Source organism: Microtus pennsylvanicus, chromosome 6, assembly GCF_037038515.1.
Source record: "Microtus pennsylvanicus isolate mMicPen1 chromosome 6, mMicPen1.hap1, whole genome shotgun sequence".
NCBI classification, from domain to species: Eukaryota; Metazoa; Chordata; class Mammalia; order Rodentia; family Cricetidae; genus Microtus; species Microtus pennsylvanicus.
In genome coordinates, this window is record NC_134584.1 from 46,198,581 (window position 1) to 46,219,609 (window position 21,029).

The 21,029-nt window shown below is 39.7% G+C and overlaps 1 protein-coding gene across 2 annotated transcripts in view; it reads left to right on the forward strand.

Annotated features, from left to right (window-relative positions):
- Positions 1-21,029, forward strand: part of Cwc27 (CWC27 spliceosome associated cyclophilin) — a 171,748-nt gene that overhangs the window by 141,524 nt on the left and 9,195 nt on the right. For both annotated transcript variants that reach the window (XM_075976134.1, XM_075976133.1), the window contains exons 12-13: positions 1,683-1,792; positions 3,209-3,312. In XM_075976134.1, coding sequence (XP_075832249.1) covers positions 1,683-1,792; positions 3,209-3,312 — 214 coding nt within the window. The remainder of the gene's footprint in view (positions 1-1,682; positions 1,793-3,208; positions 3,313-21,029) is intronic.

The following is a 21,029-nucleotide window of genomic DNA, read 5'->3' on the forward strand; positions in this document are numbered from 1 at the left end:
TTGCAGTAGAAAAACACATTACAAACAATACCAGCATAGCCATATTGTGTACCCTGAATGAATTTCACTGTATATAAAGTATCCCTTAATGTAGCTTCTTTAAAACTTCAGTCATTACTGGATTCCAAGATGATGTTAGTACTATTCTCTAAATTATTTGGAGCCTTTGAGTCTAGCCAGCATAGCTGCAGAATTTCCATTCTTTATTATATGCCTAAATTTATCTATTGCTGGCTTTTAGATTTTGATATATAAGGCTTCCTTGTTGCACAATTTAAAGAATATATTTACTGAAGATGGTCGTGGTAGCAAGCCTCTGTAGTTGTAGCCACTGGAGGGGCTGAAGCAGGAGGATCTTAACATTTGAGGGCATCCTGCCACAGGGTGGGAGTTACTTTATTTTGGTATTCTTAAAGTCTACTTTGTAAGCACTCCTTATGAGTGAAATCGAGATCTGACCCTTGCTAACAGAGCTCATTCATGAAGGAATACATGTTCGAGTCAATAAAACAAGCATGGCTAAATATTAACTTAGTTATAGCAATGGTAGCTCAACACATCTATCAAGATTCCCATTTTTTAAAAAAGTTCTCACCATGTAACATGAGGGTCCTGCTAGTTGGGGTTTTCTGTCACGCCTGGTACCCCACAGCCAGCAAGCCCCAAAGAAAATCACACAGAGATCTCCATAAGTTATAAAACTGATTGGCCCATTAGCTCAGGCTACATATTAGCTCTTGTAGCTTATATTAACCCATTGTTCTTATCTATCCTAGCCACACGGTTCGGTACCTTTCTCAGCAGGGCAGCTCACATCTTGCTAGTTCTGAGTCTGGGCAGGAATAGGAGGAATGGGCTTCCTCCTTTCCAGCATTCTCCTGTTCTCATCACCCTGCCTCTACTTCCTGTCTGGTTGACCCACCTATACTTCCTGCCTGGCCAATCAGTGTTTTTTTAAAACATGATTGACAGAATACAGACAATTCTCCCGCACCATCACCACAAATGAAGGATTGTACCTGAAATCTGGGAACTGTCTTTCATATTGAACACTGGCTAGTTCTGAGGATATTCATTATCATTAGAATTTTACAAAATTCTCCTGTAGGAAAAAGGCAGATGAATGTAACTGACTGTCTAGCATGACAGAGCAGAAGATCCCAGATGCCAGGCTAGTTCTGCCACAGCAGTGTAAGTCTGAGGAGCAAACTGACCTGCTACCTGGTCATTTATTTTCTGTTTATCATCAAGCTGAAGTTTGCTTTTGTTATAACTGTGGAAGGAGCAAAGTTGGTGAATAATTGAAACAGCAACCAATATTTGAAATGCATATTATAAGGAAAGAAGCAATGTAAAGTAGTACTGTTGAATTTTAGAAAACTCTAAATTATTTTAAAGTAAAATCAATTACAGTCAACCTTAAGTGAGTACATAAAAGAAAACCAAAATGGTATAGTATAGAAAAAAACTGCAAAATCTAACAAATTCGGTGCCAATCACTCTGTAGTTGAGAAAAATAATAGATTTTGGTAGATCTTGTTATATTGTAATTTTGCTTTGTTTTGTTTTAATTAATGAGAAAAACAAGCCCTACTTAGAGCTCACTGCCTGGAAGTCCTGAGTGTGTACAGGACTTCCAGGCCTTTGTGCTCCCGCACTGAGTCTATGCTCCTGCTCTGCAGAGGAAGAGGCCGCCCCGGATGGTGCTGTTGCAGAGTACAGGCGAGAAAAGCAGAAGTACGAGGCCTTGAGGAAGCAACAGCCGAAGAAGGGAACTTCCCGGGAAGATCAGGTAACTTCAGAAATGAAGTCCATGTGCAGTTCAGTGCTTGTTTCTATTCTCTTCCCGGCTTGTGTGTCCAGGAAAGCACTGAAGAAGAAAATGTATGAGGCAGAATGCCGTGACCTTGGCCACTCATGGGGATCCAAGTTTTAAAGTTCTTCCCAGATATTTATGTGAAAAAACTTTGAAACTGGGAAATATCAGCTTGTCCGCTCATGTCAAGTACAAGAGCTTCCTAAAGCCCCGTGTTTTCAGAAATGCAGTGAGTAGTGCCTCCGGTGGTACATGGAGCAGCCATGGTTGTGAGCAGACAGTGTGAGGCCATCTTCCAGCCCAGTGAGTCACATGCTGGACATGAAATAGCATGCTGCCTAATATTACAGCGTTTGATCTGTAAATCGATTTCCAATGATTTCCCTCTTTGTTACAAGAAATTTTCTCAATGGTTTTAAAGCAGTGATGTTGTAAAGTTAGCAGGTAAGAAGAACTAGAAGAAGCTGGCCAGCTTGCCCGGAGTGGTATGTGACACTTGATAAAACAGATCTTTCTTTCTGTTGCCCTTCATGGTGGAATTGAACTAAAATACCAAACTTCTCATTAGGCCCTTGATTTTACAGGCAGGTTGTGCTCCATCCCTCCTCCTCACAAGGAAAACCTCTTTAAGACCTACAGCAGAAAACTGTCATCCCTAGCCCATATTTTCTGTTCACATGTCAGAAGACTGACAACTGTAGCCAGGAAAAGATGTGATTACAAAGGTGTAGCCATTTGTTACTTCCTGCCCACAAAGGCTAAGAGAAAACTAAGAATCCAAAGTAATGCTCTTTTTTAAAAAAAAAAAAAAGCCTATTGATATCCTCATAGCCTCCTTCTCTAACCATTTATGTTCTGTGTAGATGAATATTACTGCACAAGCCATTTTCTGGCCTCAGATTATTTTTTTAAAGTGTGTCCCCTGGTTGGAGTTGCTGCATGAGAGGCATCACATCAGTTTCTAAGACATGTCAAGAGTTTCCTTAAAATGTTATATCACTTTCCCCGCAGTCCACCAGTTATTGGGTTCATCCATTCTCCCCAGCAATGTGGATGTTCTGTCTTGTATTTGAGTCACCTTATGCTGGTGACTTGCTCGTCTGTTGGGAAAGCTCTAAGAACTTGCTAATGAGCATATATTTTACAGAGTGAGAATGTCTGCTGTGTGAGCACATTTAAGTCTTGGAGTAGAAAATATTTAAATGTCTCTAAGGAAAGATGCCAGTGTTGGGGTTTACCAATGCCACTACTGTACCCTGAAACCAGTTTTATTTAAGAAAAAAAATCTAGCATTTACCTGTGTCTTACGTCCAAATAAGATATTTTTTTTCTATCGAATGTCTTTCTTCAGATGAGATTTATCAACAGTTTGGCATCTCATTGTCGTTCCAGACCCTTGCACTGCTGAGCCAGTTTAAATCTAAGCTTACTCAAGCAATTACTGAAACGCCTGAAAACAGTGTTCCTGAGGCAGACGTGGAAGATGATGAAGGATGGTAAGGACGTGGCTCAGAGTAAAGACCCTGGGGTATTTCCACTACAGCAAACTTTACTCTCAGCACTGTAGGGCCTCTTCATCCATCTGCTTCATTTCAGTTACAAAGCAAAATAAGTGAACTTCCCCAATCATTCACTTAATGCCAGCATTGTGTGAGCCAGGAAAAAAATGTGTAAGAAAGATTTGATGCCCTAAATAATTTTTAAAATTATAAAAAAAAGAGAGGTAAGATTTATGCTAGACAGCCAGGAAGCAAACATAAAAGATAGTAAATCGATATATTTTTATACTTTCCCACAAATATTTTAGAATTCAGTCATCTATTTTAGTAATGTATTCCCTACCAACTTCCTGTTCAATTTTATCTACAGGATCCTAGGAACACATACATGATTAATTTTATCTTTAGGTACTTTTCAGCTTTTAAAGAAAGACATGCATGTACCCTGTGCTTAGAACTTGATCTTAGTCTGAGGAAGAAGGTGTAAGCCAAGACCAAAAGCAGTCAAGCTGTGTTTTCCCTTATCATAGCCCTGTCCTCAAGCTGACTTCATATGCAGTATATTAGGCCTCCCCACACCTTCCTGCCTCCACCTCCCACAAGACTCTGGCTCAGGAATATCTGAAACGGGCCAACCATATAGTACCCCCCACACATGACTCACCCTCTGGAGCCTCTGAACTGTCACGTGTGCCATCACCCCAACCTAGAATCATGGCCCCATGCTCCCTGCCAACAGTGTCTCCCCTGTTTCAAACTGTTCAACACTCCCATCCTCTAAGAAAGCAGTCAGCAAGATTTGTGGAGCGCTCACAAATCTAGTGGGTGGAGGAAGAGGGCTGGACACACATTTAAAAAGCCATAAAAACACTTATTAAGAAAACATTTAAACAAGTAAGACTTTGCAACTGAAATGTAACTTTAGCCAATAGGGCTACTTGAAAATGGCTTGAATGGAATGAAGCCTACCTACTCCCGGACCCGGAAAAATACCTATATAGTTCTCCATTAACTTATAGTTTCCAAAGGATCTGGGCTATGATGCCAATCTTATAAAATCCTTGATCTCTTGTAACCAGTTTTGGTACTTATATAGTGTGTATACACAAATTCAAAGCTGCTGGAAGGCAGAAGCTGGCTACTCCTGTAGCTCTGTGCCAAGGGCTCCACAAGTGTTGATGACCCATGGAGACAAGTGCACGCTGTATAGAAGAACACGCTGTCTTTATGTAACTCGACAGGATTCGTTTTATTTCTAATTCTTTTAGTGTCTCAAAATACCTTTCAAGTATTTATTTGAGGGTCAGCTGACATGCACACACACACATTTTGCCAAGTCGTGTTCCTCTTGTTTTTGAATCTGTGTGTGTGTTTTTAAGGAAATATGACCCATGTGTTTCTGATTCATTTACACTTAACTCATCTAGAAGGACATTTTGTAAGAGCAGCTTGATGCCCATTCCGTTTTCTTAACCTTTGTAGAAGCCATCTAAGCACTTTTTATTGAACAGGAAAGTCACCATCCAATTCAAACCCCAGAAGTTTCATTCAAAACTCATAACCCACAGGAGTCAGATTTACCTTCTACTTGGCAAGATCAGTTATCTTCCTAAGATTCTTCTTAGCCCCTTGGTTCAGTATTTGATAGTCCTGAATTCCTCTTTATCTTCAGATACTTATTATGTGTTTTCAAAAGAGTCACTTTCTATTTTTTAAAGGATTTGACCATATAATCAATGTTCCATCTAATCTTCTCATTAGAAAGTTAAATCAGAAGATTCCCGTAAATGGGGGTTGGGGGAAGGTGGTCAGTGGTCTGTGATGTTGGGTGATCCTCCATCTGTGGTGCAGGAAGTTAGAGTGGTCACCAGCTGGTCTTGGGATTTGTTTTTCCTTCCAGTTGTTGTCTTCTACACAGAAGATCAAATCTGTATGCCAGGTACCTCCAGGATATTTTTGGTATGCTTAACGTAGCATCTTAGGGAGACTATCTCTAGGGATGAAGGCACTAGGTGGAATCTTCTAGGAAGCACAGTGTCCTTACGTAGGCCTTTGCATTGCGCTGCAGACCACAGAATTCTGTAGCTTTATGAGAACAGCAGCACCTCTGTTCACAAAGAGGTCAGCTCAGCTTCACTGGGTCACTGGTGGTTTAGAGTCTCTCTCATAAGTGTGAATTCTACCCAAGAAAGGGGTCTTATATTCAAAACAAGTTATACAAATGTTGTGAGTACATGGCATATGCGTGTGTGTTATGCATACGTTACATGGTTCCCAGACTGTTTTGTAGGTCATGGTTGCCGATTTTTTTGAGACTTGAAAGTCAGCCAGTATGCTGTATAGCTCTGTCAGGGTCTGTTATCTGAGGTAAAATGATTGCTTCTAAGACATTTTTATGTGTCCACATGAGTGGCCACACATTGAGGGATCATTTTCAGTTTCTGTCAAGATAGAAACCATTACCAATTTGTTATGTTTTCTTTTACTTGGCAAACCATTCTATTCACGTTTTTGGCCGAGCTGCTGTGTTGGCATGGTATACAACAGGCATTTGGGTGCCATTCAGCAGCATTCTATTTTTCATGCAAAAAAAAAAAAAAGCAGGAGGGAAAAAGAAAGAAAAGAAATAGGATTCTATTGTAAACAGTGTGCATGGTTTTGATAATTATTCCCAGACTCCACTGTCTAGCAAGGCACCTAAAATGTGTTATTGGTAGACGAAGCTCAAGTGCATGATAGAAATTTCTCATTAAAAATTACTAGAATTTTTTCTTTGTCAATATTTTTGGCCAGTTTTTGGTGGCAGCGATGGCACCAGATTCAGGTTTAGCAGGTAGAGTGGTCTCTGTGGTACTATATTTCTTAGTCCCGCGCATCAGACTCATGCCGCTGTAAGACCCTTCTTCAAGCATGCGTTTCATAAAACGATTTAGACACATGGCAGCAGGCATCAGCCAGAGGACTCATATGACCGTGTGCTTGGAGTCAGTGTGCCAGTTTGAGTTTGCCTAGATAAAGCTTGATTAGCGCAAACAAGGCTAGAGAGACGGAAGCTGTGACTGAAAAGGCAGTGGAGAGACATTTGTTTCTTTAAGCCACCTGCTTCTTCCACAGAAATATTAACCTGTGAGAGCCGACTGAAGTCCTGGAGATAGCCACTGGGAACTTGCAGGTTCTCTTGAAAATGTCTTTCCAGGTTGCTAAACTGAGGTTATCTTAAAACTGAACAGCAAATACACATGATAAAGCAATAAATAATACGGTGGCCCACTGCCTTCTTTTCTCTCCATCCCTTTCCTGTACCACTTTCCTCTGTAGGATATGCAGCCTTCCATATTGTAAGGATTCAAAAATTCTAACATTGCATTACCTTAGTTCAATACTTTAATGATTATTACAGAAGCAAGACTCCTTTCTATAGAAAAACAAGTGTTGTACCCTTCAAAAAAGTAAATAAAGCTCATTTACAAACTCAAAGATAAATGCCATAAATACTAATTTATATGTACAGTTTGTAGAATGTATAAAACTGTACTAACATTGTATATGAATATATGTACATGTATATAGTGATATTAATTTAACCCCTCCAGACATGTTTATACATGCATGTTTTAAACAAAAATAAAATGTCTAATTTTCTACCTAATTTCTTTCCTTCAGAAATACATAGGAACTACTGCTTATATAACTTTTGTATGATTTTAACGTTTTGTCTTATGTGATATTCCATCATGTGGTTAAGAACAGGTTTACTTGACCATGTAGTTGTATGTTCAGGTTCTTTCCAGTTTTCAGGTTTTGATGTTATGAACAATACTGTAAGAAATCTCCTTATAACTATTTCACTGCCCAGTTCCTAAGACTGGAATTGCTTAGTGAGGGTCCATGTTAGGCCTCTGTTAAATATTTTCATTGTGTCCCTCCCCAAATGTCATTCCAATGTATACTCACAAGTAAACATCAATTCAGATTTGTCCTTAGGACAGTTAAGGTCTCAAGAATTATTATGGTTCTTTGCTGGCCATAGTGAAAGTGAATAGCATTTTAAAAGAAATGCTTTGCTTTGGTAAAAATGAAAATACACTTATGGTCTGGTTTGCTTCTGTTTTTAATAAAACTGTACAAGTCTCAGCGCTACTGCTCTTCCCGAGCGCCTCGTCCCTGTCCTCTCTTTGTCTGGACTCTGGAATCTGTCCTTCTAGGCTAGCCCTGTGTTAGGACCTTAGGGTCTGCTCTTCTTCCTCTCTACTTTATTGCCACATCTTGGCTTGCATTAAAAATCAGTTTTATACATCAGTTGTAGTTTGTTTCTGCTAGAGATTAGATTTTGTGAGCCAAGATTTGACTTGAAAAAATTTTAAAGTCTTCCTCTGGAGTTAGCAGTACAGAAGTAATGAATACCAGTTGTCTGAGTAGCCAAAGCAGTGAATTTTTAATAAGGCAAATGTTTTTAGAAAATGATTATTGACCTTCAAACCCACCTGGTCAGATTGTATCATAAAGCAACATTTTTGAACTAACTTCATCTTGTTGCTTATCTGGTAAAGAGTTGATGAATTTTATATTCACTACATGCTATTATTTGTAGAGAGTTGAGCCATGTAGTAAATGAAGGGTATAGTGACAATCAGTAAATATTTTAATAATAGTCTTCCCTTCATACAGGCAGAAGATTGCCAGCCCTGAGTAACAATTTGGAGAACCCACGTTCGCCACGTTGGGGATTCTCGTCACTCTTTAGTGCTGGCTTGGCAGCAGATCTCCAATTTCTGGTCTCAGGACCCTAGAGACTTTTATATGGAGTATTACTACCAGTGTTTGCCTTATTAGAAATTAAAACTAAGAAGGCTTAAATATCTTTAAAATGATTATCTTAAACCCATTATATGTTAATGTAAGTAGCCCTTTCTTTCTTCTTTTAACTCTTCCCATGTTCCCTCACTTTCATGCCCCCTCCAATTCATGGCCTTTATTTCTTTGTTATTGCTACATTTTTGCATTAATATATAAATATAAATACAACCTACTGAGTACATTTAGCTGTTTGAGTATAATTTCAGGGCTGACTACTCTGTATAGATAACCAATTAGGGGCTCGTCTTTGGGAAAGACTAATTCCCTTTTCCTTAGTTGCCTGTAGTGTTTTGTCTAGAGGTGCCCCCACCGCAAGAGATTTTCCCTTCCCCATTAACATGTCTCTTGGTATTGTCATGTTCAAGTCTTGTTTAGGCAGCCATATTGGGTGAAGCTTCTCTGTCATTTCTAGGTGGTGCAGTATCATTGCAGATTCTCTAGTCCTCTGGTCCTTACAGTCTCTGGGCCCTCTGTCACAATGTTCCCTGTGCCTTACATTCAGGAGTTACACTGTAAATGTATTCACTGGTGCTGGACCCTGGTGATCAGCTGTTCTCTCTCTGTCTGTCTGTCTGTCTGTCTGTCTGCTTCTGTTGCAAAGAGGAGCTTCTTCAGTGAGGAGTGAGAGATCTACTTATAAGGATAAGTATATAGAATATAGTTAGGAATCATGGTAGTTTAGTAAAGTGGTGAAGATTCTCCTTTAAGATCCATGAAGTTATTGGCCATGGGTTCTTAGCTAGATTTCCAGTTCCAAGCATGATTTTCTTCAAGCTGAAGACACCTGAAGTCCAATTAGGAAGCTCTTGGTGACTGCCAAGATACGAGTGTCATTGTCACACCCTGAGGGGTGTTTGCTATCCTGGTCACTGTTGTGCTTGCAGTTATAACCTCAAAGCAGAAAGATTTCATGAGAATGGCATTGCGTCAGTCCTTTCAGATCTCTAAAGTCTAGCATGGTGGCGGCAGGTAGATTCCCATGTGCACTTTACAATGTTGTGAAAACTCTCAGCGGGTAAAGAAAGGTTCTCGCCACCAAGCCTGACAACCTGAATTTGGTCACAGGGACTCACATGGTAATAGAACCAACTCCTGTAAGACGTCCTCTGACTTCCACATGCATGCAGCAAGTAACACACATACATGGACACAGAAACACAAATAAATAAATGTAATTTTAAGATGTCACTATATGCTCATGAAAGAATGAAAATGAAAGTGGCAAATAAATGTAGCAGGATTTCTTGGACCACCAGTTTCCAAATCATGACACAGGGACTTATTAATTATGAATGCACAGCTTTAGCTTAGGCTTGTTTCTAGCTAGCTTTTTTAACTTAAATTAACCTATTTCTATTCATCTATGTGCAAGCCTGAGGCTTGTTTTTCTCACCTCCATACTGCCCATCCTTCTTTCCTGCTTCCTCCTTGGCTGGCTGGCTGGCTGGCTGGCTGGCTGGCTGGCTGGCCTCTTGCTAGCTGGCCCCCCTTTTCTCTCTGCCCATCCCCACCTATCCCTCCTCTGCCTAGCTATTGGCCTTTCAGCTTTACTAGACTAATCAGGTGCCTCAGGCAGGCAAGGTAAAACAGCAGCACATCTTTGCATAGGTAAACAATTATTCTGCAACACAAACGGATGCAACATATTTGCATAGGTAAACGAATCTTCTATTCCACAACAAATAAATGTCTTAGTGTTCATGCAGATGACTTTGGCCTATAGACACAGTATTCCCACAACCATACTTGGAGGACTGATAGACTCAGACGCTCTAATTCTGTGGTCGTGTTGGTCCCTGTTTATCAGATGTTATGACCAAACATGTTGGTCCTCAAAGCTTTGTTCCCTGGATATCAGTTGAATCTCAAGTAGTACTGGTCCTTTCTGCATTAAATGTGTTAGATACTGAAAATACATGTCTCATATTACTACTTATCTGTGCCTAACCTCTCAAAACAGATCATCATCTTAGTCACATTTGATTGATTCTAAGATACATAAAGAAGCAAATTAAGTCAAAATGACATGTGACTTAAATATATAGTATTTAATAAAACTTAATTTGTGATTTATCTGATGTCTGGTCTATGGTAGGCTTTCATATACTTTTTCTGATTTCATGTGCATCTTTCCTAAGGAAAGGAGTGTTTGAATCTATGCCACATTGTTCCCACTGGACCTGAGGGCTGAGCTGCTCCAAACATAAACATGTGTGCAAAGATGTGCTAACTCCTGCTTGGTACCTTCCAGCTGTGTCACTACTGTTCTGAAAGGGAGCTGTCATTTTAAGTGTGTCCTGTGCTTGCCTTCTGGCCTTTGCCCATTTTCTTTTAGGTTGTTTCTGACTCCTGAGATTTCAGAATTCTCTATATGATCTAGAGCAGATTTGCCAGTTTTCTCTCATACTTTTAACTTTTTAATTTTTATTTTATTTCTCTTCATTCATAGTGCCTCACGGTTGATATAACGTCCGACTTCTTTTTCTTTATGGTCTGTGCTTTAGTGGTCATATTTACGACCTCTTTCATATAGAATTTTCCGTAAGTTTTTAGTAACTTTTATTCTGTCACATTTAGGTCTATTGCCCATTTTTTGTAAGAGACTATGTGAGGTATGAGGTTCAGGCCAACTTTTGTTTTCTTCATTTGAGTGTCTGGATATTATAGTGTAAATGTTTCAAAAGCTGCCTTCCTCTCCTCCTGCCTGCAACACTGTTAGCTCTCAGCTCACTATGTGCAGGCTCTCCTCCTCTGTCAAGTCCATGACTCCACGTCCTCTTGCTCAGAGCAGCTTTTGAAGCCAGGTAATGATCAGGTAATAGAAGCCTTGAAACTTTTCTCTTTTCTAAGTTGCTTTGGCTATTCTAGTTGCTTTGCCTTTCCATGTAAATTTTAGAGTTAGTTTCTCTTTAAGTACAAATAAATCTGCTATGGTTTTATTTGAATTCCATTGTTTATTAATCAATCTTAGGAGAATTGGTATCTTTGCCATGTTGGCTTTCCGGTGTTGAATTTTAGACTTTTAGTGTTTCCCCCACAAGTCCCCACGCTCTGTTAAATTTTGTTTTCACTTTTCTTTCAGTTCAGACTGGATACTGGATATTTTCTGATGATCTGTCTTCAGATTTACTGAACTTTTCCTCTGTCACAGCCGTTCTGATACTGGACCCATCCAATGATTTTTCAGATTTGAACTTTGTGTTTTCCAGTTCTAAAACTTTTACTTATATTTATTTTTACATTGAAGCCTTCCTTCTGTTTTTCTGTGTATTCCAAGAGTATTTGCCCTTTCTTCCTGGAGCATATTTTGAAGTCTTTGTCAATTAATGTCAGTGTCTGTCATTTTGTTGCTAGTATCTGTTGATTGTGATTTTCTGTATAGCTAAGATTTTCTTAGTTCTTTATATGCTGATTGGTTTTTGTTGTTGAATATTACAAGTTTCTGACTATTCTTTGAACCCTATGATGAATGCTAATATTTGGTTATAGTAGCCTGTTTGGTTTTAGTCTAAGTAGCCTTCTGCAGAATCTAATATCAGTCTTGATTCTGGTGCCTTAAATTGTTGTGCCTCTATCTTATATGACCTTTGCCAGTCTTAATCCTGGTCTACCTCTCATCTAACTTTTCTTTGTCTTTATTATAGAGTTTAGAATAAGGTTCCCAATGCAATGACTTTGTGGGGTCTCGTTCCTTCTTCAAATATTGACATATTACACCGTCTTTTCCCTTCTCCATCTTTCAGAAAGGTAGAGCATGAGCTTGCCTTCAAGACCAGGCTGTAGTAGCATGGAGGCATGAAACCACAAAGCTTTAAGCCACACTCTTGGGTCAGTATGAGTATCAGAACCACACGCACACTTGGGGGGTTCTTATCTCCACCAAGCTGATGTTCTTGCTGTTCTTGAACTTATGCTTGGGGAGTGCCTCAGACTGTGTCACACTGCATCATGTCCCCTAGCAGACTGTCCTCCTTTCACATGCTATGTGATTCTTTATCTTTAAGGAACCTCAAATGCTACAGAATTCTTAATGTGAATAGTAGTTTTCTTTTAAAACTCTTAATGGCTCTGCGTTGTTCACTGTGAAATAATGCATTTCTTGGGAAGAGTTCTGTGTCTTGGCCGCCTCACAGGCTGAGGGACACTCTTAGGAGCACTCTGAATTCAGTCATAGAAGAGGATCACCGGGCTGCTGCTGCACGTGAGAAAGAAGGGGGAAACTTGGCAGGTGCAGTGGGTGATGTATTGCTTTCATAGCTTTCATATTTGTGGTCTTTGCTTGGAGACTTTAGAAAGCTGTGATTCAAATCTGTTGTGTAGACCAGAGCAGACTGAAGTGCATGAGGCAAAGGAGGCCTAAAGAGTGTAGGCATGATCACAGCTAGCAGAAACCCTGGAGGGCCCCCAGCTGAGAAAGGGTTCATAGCAGAACAATGCCTGAAGCCACAAATCAAGTTATAAAACTTACTTGATTCAGTTAATCGGAACAAAATATTGGTAGTCCGTGAAGTCCAAAGGAGAGTGTGTTTTGATGTAAACACTTGTTATTCAGTAATTTCAAAGCCTCTTATTCACTATTGAAGTCCTCCCCTTGCTCTGTCTGCCTACATTCAGTTGAAGAGTCTCTTGGGCTCTTTAAACCATGGTTATTTATCAAGTAAAGACTCTAGATTCAATAAATAAATAAACAAAAATAAAAAAAGAACATACAATATGACCCCCCACAACAAAGTCTGCTTTAGAACATGTGGGGCCTCTCATAGGTAAATACAAACCACCCCCTTTTGTGACTTTGTATGACCTTGTGACTTCAGCCTCACAGTGTCATCGTCATGTGCAGTATGTATGGGTTCCGTTTGCATGCTGTGAAAATCGTCCTTATTTTACTTGAATGTTCTTCATGTTCAGTGTGAGGCATGGACGTGAAGTGAGGATGGACAGGACACTATTCCAAGTGCGACAAGCTGTCACTGTGAGAAGATTTCTGCTTAGGATGACACTGAGAATGAACGATGTGTGTGCCTTCACAGTAGGACTTTTAGTGACCCTGATGTTGGGACTATTATGCTCTTGTCTATAAGAAGATTTTAGGATCAATGGTCATAGGAGGAAGAATGCAGTAATATGCCAGACCTGAAACCTTTGGATATTATACTACAGGGCCCTTCAGTATTTGGCTAGGTATTTACTTGGCCTGAGAGAGGTTCTGAAGTGTACTATTAACTTGTCTAACTCAAGTTTGATTTATCTCAGCACTCTACAATAATGTATAGAAGCCAAGTAGAGGCTTAAAATGACCATATTTGTTCTGCTCTAAGTGGGATGTAGACGTTCACTGGCTCTTCCACTTGTTTGGACGGACTTCAAGAGTCGCTTTAATATGGAATCCCTTCATTTTTTTTCAGGCATTGATTGATTATACTTTAACTAGCTGTCTTTTATTCCGATTATTAAAATTATACAAAGTAACTCATAATAGAAATCACTTACTGTTGATAAGATATGCTCCCTTCTCTCCCCATGGTCTTTCATTCTAACACTTGTGCCGATGGAGGTGGCTCTGGTTCCCACCAATTCATTCAGGAACCAAATGCTTGTGTGCACTGTATTCCAGGCGTCCTGCAGGTCCTGTATCCCATCTCATCCCTATTACCTTTCACAAGAACAGGTTTGTAGGTTAAAGGTCTTCTGTGGCAGGATACTTTTTCCCAACTCCATCAGATAATTCGTATTAGTCCCATTCTATAAATGTGGGGTTGAAGTTAAAAGAAACTAAACTATTTGCCCCATGGTAAATGATAGGGTTGCATACAATTCTTTTTTCTTTCTTTTTTTGTAATTCATTTATTTTTATCTTACGTTCATTGGTGTTTTGCCTTCATGTATGTGTGAGGGTGTTGGGTCCCCTGGAACTAGAGTTACAGACAGTTGTGAACCACCATGTGAGTGCTGGGAATTGAACCTGGGTCTTCTGGAAAAGCAATCAGTGCTCTTAACCACTGAGCCACCTCTCCAGCCCTGCTTGCAGTTCTGAAAAGCACATGTTCTTTTCAGAACACCAGCTTCTACCAGCAGTGATTCCACTGTGAAATACTGACCACTGGGACAAGAAAGAACTTGAGCCTGAATTTCAGAGATGACTTTCAGGGCCCTCTGATTATGAGCAACAGTGGCCATCTCTGGAGTAGGTTGTAGGGCATCATCCATGCTCATCTGTGCACCGCTTTGCTCATTCTTTCTACCTCCTAAGAGTTCAAAAGCTACTGTTGTCCATGTATTGAATTATCACATACTTATCCAGTGGACTGTCTACTTAGACTGCCTGGGTTCAAATCCCTGCTCAGACCCTGATTGCTGGATGCTCTCAAGGAAGCAGCCTACCTTCACCTCTAAAATGGAACTATTCATGCTCAGTGCAGTTTTTAGAACTGAGTTAGCAAACTCATGAAAGGCATTCAACACACTGCCTAGCACTTAGCAGAAGCTCTGGAAGCAGGTGTGGGAGAAAGATGGGCATGCGTGGAACTTGGGACAGTATCAGCAAGATTTGACATACTGCTAAGCAGTCTAAAACTGTTGTAAATGGACAAAAAATCTACTGAGACAAGCTGTCTTCACCTAATCCCCTGAAGGAGACGATATGAGAAAGATAATGTTAGTTATCTGACCTAGAGAGATGGTAGACATGTTCAAGCACTCATAACTGCTTCTTCTGTTTTAGTTAGTGTGCTGGTTACACTAACTAAATTAAATTAGAAACCGTGGAGTTTTTAATTTTTTAGCTGAATCCAGATTATACAACGCTAAGGCTGACAGTTTAATTAATATAAATTTAGCAGAGAGATCACCTTTTCCATGTTGGAAATATAAAGCCATGGGACTCTCTTCAGGATGCCTTTTTGTTAGTTTTTTTTTATTTTATTAGCAAAATCACCTTATATAAACAAAAACCCATGCACACATGAAGTCCACAATTTCTACTAAAAATGAAGTTTAAGGAGCAGGAGTCCTAAGGGTTGATATAACGTAGCAGAGAAAGTCACTTATGGATAGAAACAAAGCCTGTGCTAGGGAGACTGTTCGCTTCCGTGGTACACAGCAGCAAAAAAGTGATCACGTGATCTGAGACTTTAACCATATCTCAAAATCAACCGATACTTAGGAAAGCCTAATTAAGATTCCCCCCTCCCATTTCTTTTCATATGTTCTGTCTTTTCAGTAGATCATCCATGTCCTCCATGTCATTTTTTGCAACATATCATTTGATGTGCTATAATATTCTATTTTAAGCAAAATTTACTGTTTGCCCGTTTTTGGAAACATTTTGGTAATTTTCAGTTATAGCCCTTCATGAGTAAATGAACTGAGAAACTATTTTATAAATTGGTTGTTATTTCCTGAGGCTAAGAAGGTTTGGGGTTTTTTTGGCCTTTAATCCCGGCACTCAGGAGGCAGAGACAGGCAGATCTCTGTGATTTCAATGACAGTCTGGTCTACAGGGTGAGTTCTGGGACAGCCAAAGTAGTTACACAAAGAAACCCTGTTTCAAAAAACAAATCAAATTTTAACCAAAGTATAATTTATAAATGAGAAACAGTTGCTATCTCTGTGGTGAATTTTGGCAAGTATATGCATCCACATAAACCAAACAAGATCAGATATTTGCATCACCCTGGAGAGCCCACCCCTTAGCAGCTCCTGCTCCTTTAACCGCTCTCTGCTGTCCGCTCCAGTGGGCCCACAACAAGTCTTCCTAGAATGTTGAGTCCCCTAAACCCAAAACAGCAAGGCAGAGGCTTTTAGTTGCCCTGTCTTGGAGAATAAGTGAGTAAGTGTGTATTATATCACAGATCAGAGATACATACTTATTAATCTCTACAACTTTGTTTTACTTTGTATTTCTTGGTTTAATGGTGAAACTGAGCACTTTTAAAAGATTATCTGGCCATTTGTTATGGTAGTGAAATTTGTGTTTTGTGCCTTTTGTATTTATTATTGGCTTTTGTGGTTTTGTTTTGGGTTTTTTGTTTTGTTGTTTTTGTTTTGAGACATGGTTTCCTATATACCAGATTGGCCTTATACTCACTGTGTAATTGAGGATGGCCCTGAATGTTGGACAAGGAGACCACTTGTGTGTTCCCGGCTGCTCAGCAGCTCAGACCCAAAATAATCACACAGAGACTGTGTTAATTAAATCGCTGCTTGGCCCATTAGTTCTTGCTTCTTGTTGGCTCTTACCCCATCTCTAGTAATGTGTGTATGGCCACATGGCTGTGGCTTACCTGGTAAAGTTCCCAGTGTTTGTATCTGGCAGCAGGTACATGGCTTCTCTCTAACTCCTCCTTCTTCCTCCCATCATTCAGTTTAGTTTTCCCTACCTACCTCTCTATTCCCTCTGCAGGCCCAAGACAGTTTGTTTATTAACCAATGGTATTCACAGCATACAGAGGGGAATCCCACATCACCTGAACTTCTAATCTACTTGCCCCCACTTCTCAAATGCTGGGATTACATATATATATGTTACCACACCAAGTTATGTAGTAATGGCAATTGAACCTAGGTCTTCACCCAAGCAGTTTACCACATGAGCCACATCCCAGCCCTATTTTTACATTTCTTTCTTTCTTTCTTTTTTAATTTTTTTTATTTTTTATTTTCGAGACAGGGTTTCTCCGTAGCTTTTGGTTCCTGTCCTGGAACTAGCTCTTCTAAACCAGGCTGGCTTCAAATTCCCAGAGATCCGCCTGCCTCTGCCTACCGAATGCTGGGATTAAAGGCATGTGCCACCACCGCCTGGCCTATTTTTACATTTCTGATTGATATGCAAAAGCTACTAAATATCACAGGTATTCCTTTTGTTTAAAATATTTTACCCTCTTGTGGCTGCCTTACAATTTACTTACGTGGGGTTATTTTGTTGACATATTTGCAGTGCCAAAGCTGTCAATATTTTCCTACATGTTTTCTGCCCGATATTATGCTGAAAATCTTCATAATCCCAAGATTGTATGAATATGCTTATATATTTCTCTAGGGTTCTGTGCCATTATTTTTGTTTTTAACTGCCATCAGAGCCCACCTGGAACTGATTTGGTATATTAGGCCAACATTAAAACTTTTTGTTTCTAAATTGTACACTACTAAATGAATAATCCTGTTGCTTCAACTGATATTATCAGAGTGAGACCTTCTGTATTTTTAAGTTTATTTCATTATTTTACATTATTTTTTTTGTCTGTTCTTCTGCCAGCACCTCACTTTTTATTACTATTGGCAGCATGTGAGTATGTGGAGGGCAGGGGGCACCTTTATTGTCCTACATTTACATTTTTACTTTCAAAGCTTGCATGAATAATGTACTACATTTTTATTTTCTTTTAGTTATCCACACCTGGAAGAAACTTAGACAATAGACCACGGAATCAATAATAAAAAAAGAAAAAAGCCCCATTATTTAACAGGTGGCCTCTACCTGAATTGCAGCCCTGGTGCCAAAAAGGAAATAATTAGTCTTTAGACAAACCCTTCAAAGAAATGGAAAAGATCACATGTGGAAAATAACTGGCATGTAGAAAAAAAAGAATGGATACAGTGTTTTAATTGCCATCTTTCTGGTCCAGGTATATATGCCTTCTTAATGAGACATTTGGTCAGGTGTTTTCCATTTCCATCTCTCTGGTACACTGATCAGAAACACAAGTCATTTTAACCAAGTACAGAGTAGATGTCTCAGTTCCTCATGCTTTATCCATTGTGAATCCCCAGAGCACCTCAACATGGCCAAGTATAAATGGAAACTACAAAACCCTCTTCCAAAGATACTTAGTCTTTCAACTACTTGACATTTTGAATTAGTTTTAATCCCTTCCCTCTCTGGTACTAGTGCAGATAACTGCCAAGTTAAATGTAGCAATAATGTTTTGTTCTTTGTTTAAATGAATTATTTAAACTGATAAACTGTTGCTCTTGAACTCTTTAGTTTTGAATTTTGGTTAAATGGTGGGTGAGTGTGTTGGTTGATGGGTGTTGATTGGTTGGTTTCTTTTGAGGTAAATATTCATGTAACTCAGGTTGACCTCAAACTTGGTCTGTAGCTGAGGTGGGCTTAAACTCCTAATCCTTATGCCCTCTAAGTGAGAAACTTAAATTGTGTGTAGCATGGTATATAAAATTCCAGCACCTAAGAGGAAGCTAAGGCAGGAAGGTTGCCTTGAGTTCAAAACTAATCTGAACTACAGTGTGAGACTTTGTCTCGAAACAAAAGGCCGGGGCAGGATGGTTGCAGGGCAAAGGAGTAGCAGGTGCCTTTAATCCCAGCACTCAGGAGACAGAGGCAGGCAGATAGATCTCTATGAGTTTGAGATGAGTCAGCCTGGTCTATATAACAAGTTCCAGGTCTTCCAGTACTACAGAATGAGACCCTGTCTCAAAGAAAAAAAAAAGAAAAAAATTATTTAAATTGGGCATGGTTGTACATGTTTGTAATATCTACACAGAGAAGATGGATGCTGGTGGATCAGGAATTCAAAGCTAGCCTTGGCTACATAGTTGACTTGTGGCCAGCCTAGGCTACAATAAGACCATGACTAGGAAAATTTAAAAAAAAAATAAAACCTTACTTATACTAAATATTCACATATCACCAATCCCATTTAACTCTATAAGATAGATATTGTTAGTATATTATACTAGAGGAACTTGAGATAGCATAGCAAGCTATACAAACTAAAGCATTACTCTGATGAAACTGGTTGTTTGGTTGCTTGGCTTTTGTAACGGGGTTTCATATAACTAGGGCTACACTGAAACTAAGTATTTGAGGATGACTTTGAACTTCCGGTCATTCTGCTTCCCACGTGTGTCCCCACCCCCACCCGACCCCCGTGCAGGGGTTACACGTGTAACCATTATGTCCAGCTTTAGGCAGTGTTGGGGGTCAAACCCAGGGCCTTCTGTATGCCATGCAAACATTCTACAAAATTAGCAACATTTCCAGCCCTTAGAGGAGGACACTTAATACATCAGTGTTTTGTGGCATTCTGTTTCAAATGCCGTCTGAGGTTTTTCCACCCAAGCAATGATTTTTCTGAATTAGTCTGCATATTTTTCATGTTTTCTAACAGTAGTGTAGTTGTTTTCAACTGTAGCAATATGCCGCCAAACGTAACTTTAGGACTTAGTAGCTCTTGAAATAAAAAATTGTCCAACCTCTTCTAAATCTGGAAAGATGTTAAATTTCACAACCCTAACATTATTTGTATTATTTGAAGAATTAAAATTCGGAAAGATTTAAAGGTGTGTTTAGCTTGACTTAGAAGTTCCTATGTGTTTTTATAGAGTTATAAACAGTAGAGTGGTTCTGAGCATGGGAGTTTAATTCAAGATTAATCTTGAATCCCAGCTTGGAAATTTTCTAGCTCTGTGATCTTGGAGAAAATATGGAGTCTTTCTACCATTGTTTCTCAAATTATAAATGGGGGTAATCCTGGCACTTTTTGTGGGAGTGGAGTCAGCTTGCAATCAAGCTAAGTTGTGTTTATAAAGGGACTGGCGAGATGTTGAGAGCAGTCGGAGCTCTGTAAATGTGCACTGTCATCTCTGATGTTGTCTGCTGTTTTTAAGATTCACCACTGACGTCAGTAGATCTGTCAGGCCCATGATTGGAACTTTTACCATTTCTGTTACAGTTGATAATTTCTGGTCCTTTAGTTGACTAGCTTGAGCTTGGTTTCTATCTTAATCTTTAACGATCTGAGATACATTTATGGCTTGGGGGTTTTGTATTTTATATATGGATAGTAATGCCTCATTAATGAAGCAGTGAGTGTCTCCAGGGAACTACACTAGAAAGTATGGAAACAAGAAGTCATACGACAGAACATGCATTGTACATGTAGTTTAAAGACATAGAAGTAGCTCAGCTTTGGATAGCATAAAATTGTGAACTTACATCAACACAAATGTTTTGTTCCATCCCTCTCTCGGCCAGGTTCTAAGGTGGTGATCAGATGATTATAGACCAGGTCCCTGGTTAGTGTTTATTTTATACGGTACTATAAATAATCCCGCAGAAGGCCAATGTGGTTCGTTATAAATAGGCCTTGGGAGAGCTGCTGACCCTGGAACGGTGATTATTTTAATTCTAAGCTCTCTAGCCAGCCTCTCAAGTCACGCTGCTTTTGTCTTCTGAGTGAAGAAAGCTCTTCAGCATTGACTCTGTTGTTGCATGCAGTTTGTCCTGAAATACCTTTGTATCACGAGGAAAGTTCTGATCATGGATATGATTTGAGGGCGATGAACAGCCAGCCCTGTGCCCTAGTTCCTTAGGAGAGCGTCTGGTTGGGAGCTATGTCTTCCCTGCGGGACCAATAGTCTGCTGGCCACAGAGTTTATGTTCTGGCTGAACTGTCAGCTATAGCTCCCAGCAGGTGGAAGGACACACACCACGGTTGTATTCTGGAAGCTTCCTAAATTTTTCCACCTGGTGCTGCTCGGTGCTAAGCTGTTAGATAGTCAAGAAAGCCGAGGAAGTGCATCCTCCTGCTGCCGGAGAGGTTTGGAAAATATGTCCTCCTCATTTAGTCTAACAGGACCCAATCCCTACTAATATTTTCTAACTAAGGAAAATGAAAGATGTTATTTAAAGTTGGCTTTTCAAAACCCCAGAGGGGCAGTGTTCCTTTAAAACTCAGAACGAAGGAGCTTTCCCATGTCAGTGGTGAACAGTGACAGTGTGCTGATTCCCGCATTGGTTTCCAAAAGTCTGTGCCTGGTTTCCAGATCTCCTCTTTTCCTGTACTTAATTCTCTTAACGCAAGTATTTTAAAGTTCTGTTCCTACTTTTCTCCTATTGT